Source organism: Ailuropoda melanoleuca, unplaced genomic scaffold, assembly GCF_002007445.2.
Source record: "Ailuropoda melanoleuca isolate Jingjing unplaced genomic scaffold, ASM200744v2 unplaced-scaffold45439, whole genome shotgun sequence".
Taxonomy (NCBI): Eukaryota; Metazoa; Chordata; class Mammalia; order Carnivora; family Ursidae; genus Ailuropoda; species Ailuropoda melanoleuca.
Genome location: NW_023217658.1, coordinates 1 through 637, shown reverse-complemented (window position 1 = coordinate 637; position 637 = coordinate 1). Strand labels below are relative to the sequence as shown.

Sequence of the window (637 nt, the reverse complement as noted above, 5' to 3'; positions counted from 1 at the left end):
AGTGGACACCTTTGAAGCATTTTACAATGTTGCATCTCCATCTCTTTGGATTCCTTCGGCAAGCCTTCCTAATTTCCCTAGGAAATACCCCATTGTCCATTAAACCACATGCATATGTTACAAAACTGTCCCGAGACAATTTCCCTAGCTAGTTTTGTGAGATCTATGTGTATTTCTTGATTTCGTCATACAGGACTAACACGAACGCGCCTCCCATTCCTCTCAGCACATTGGACCAGGCGCCCTTGAAGAAAGCTTTGCCGCCTTCCTCTTTGGCGATCTTCTTCCAGCAGTCGATTGTGCCCGTGTACATGATATCAGCTCCTTTCCTTCCAGACTGCATCATCATACGACGTCTGACAGTGTCAAATGGATAGGACGCGAGACCGGCAACAGCCGTCACACTCTGGGCGATCATCCAGCTCACCATGATGTGCACATTCTTGGGATCGGGCATCATACCCTTGGCGGTGTCATAGACACCAAAGTAGGCCGCTCTGTAAATGATGATGCCTTGGACGGAGACGTTGAAGCCCTGGTACAGGCCCTTGGCACCATCTGACTTCCAGATCTTGGTGAGGCAATTCCCCAGACCAGAGAACTCCCGCTGAGCAGGCCCTTTGCGGTACAGGCCCTT

The 637-nt window shown here is 50.2% G+C and overlaps 1 protein-coding gene across 1 annotated transcript; it reads right to left on the bottom strand.

Moving 5' to 3' along the window:
- Window positions 1-163: 163 nt before the first annotated feature.
- LOC117799226 (ADP/ATP translocase 1-like) lies at window positions 164-634 on the bottom strand (the record flags this gene model as incomplete). The annotated part of the gene is made up of 1 exon (XM_034651687.1): window positions 164-634. A coding segment is annotated over one exon (471 nt), but the record flags the coding sequence as incomplete, so codon positions are not given.
- Between the last annotated feature and the right edge of the window lie 3 nt (window positions 635-637).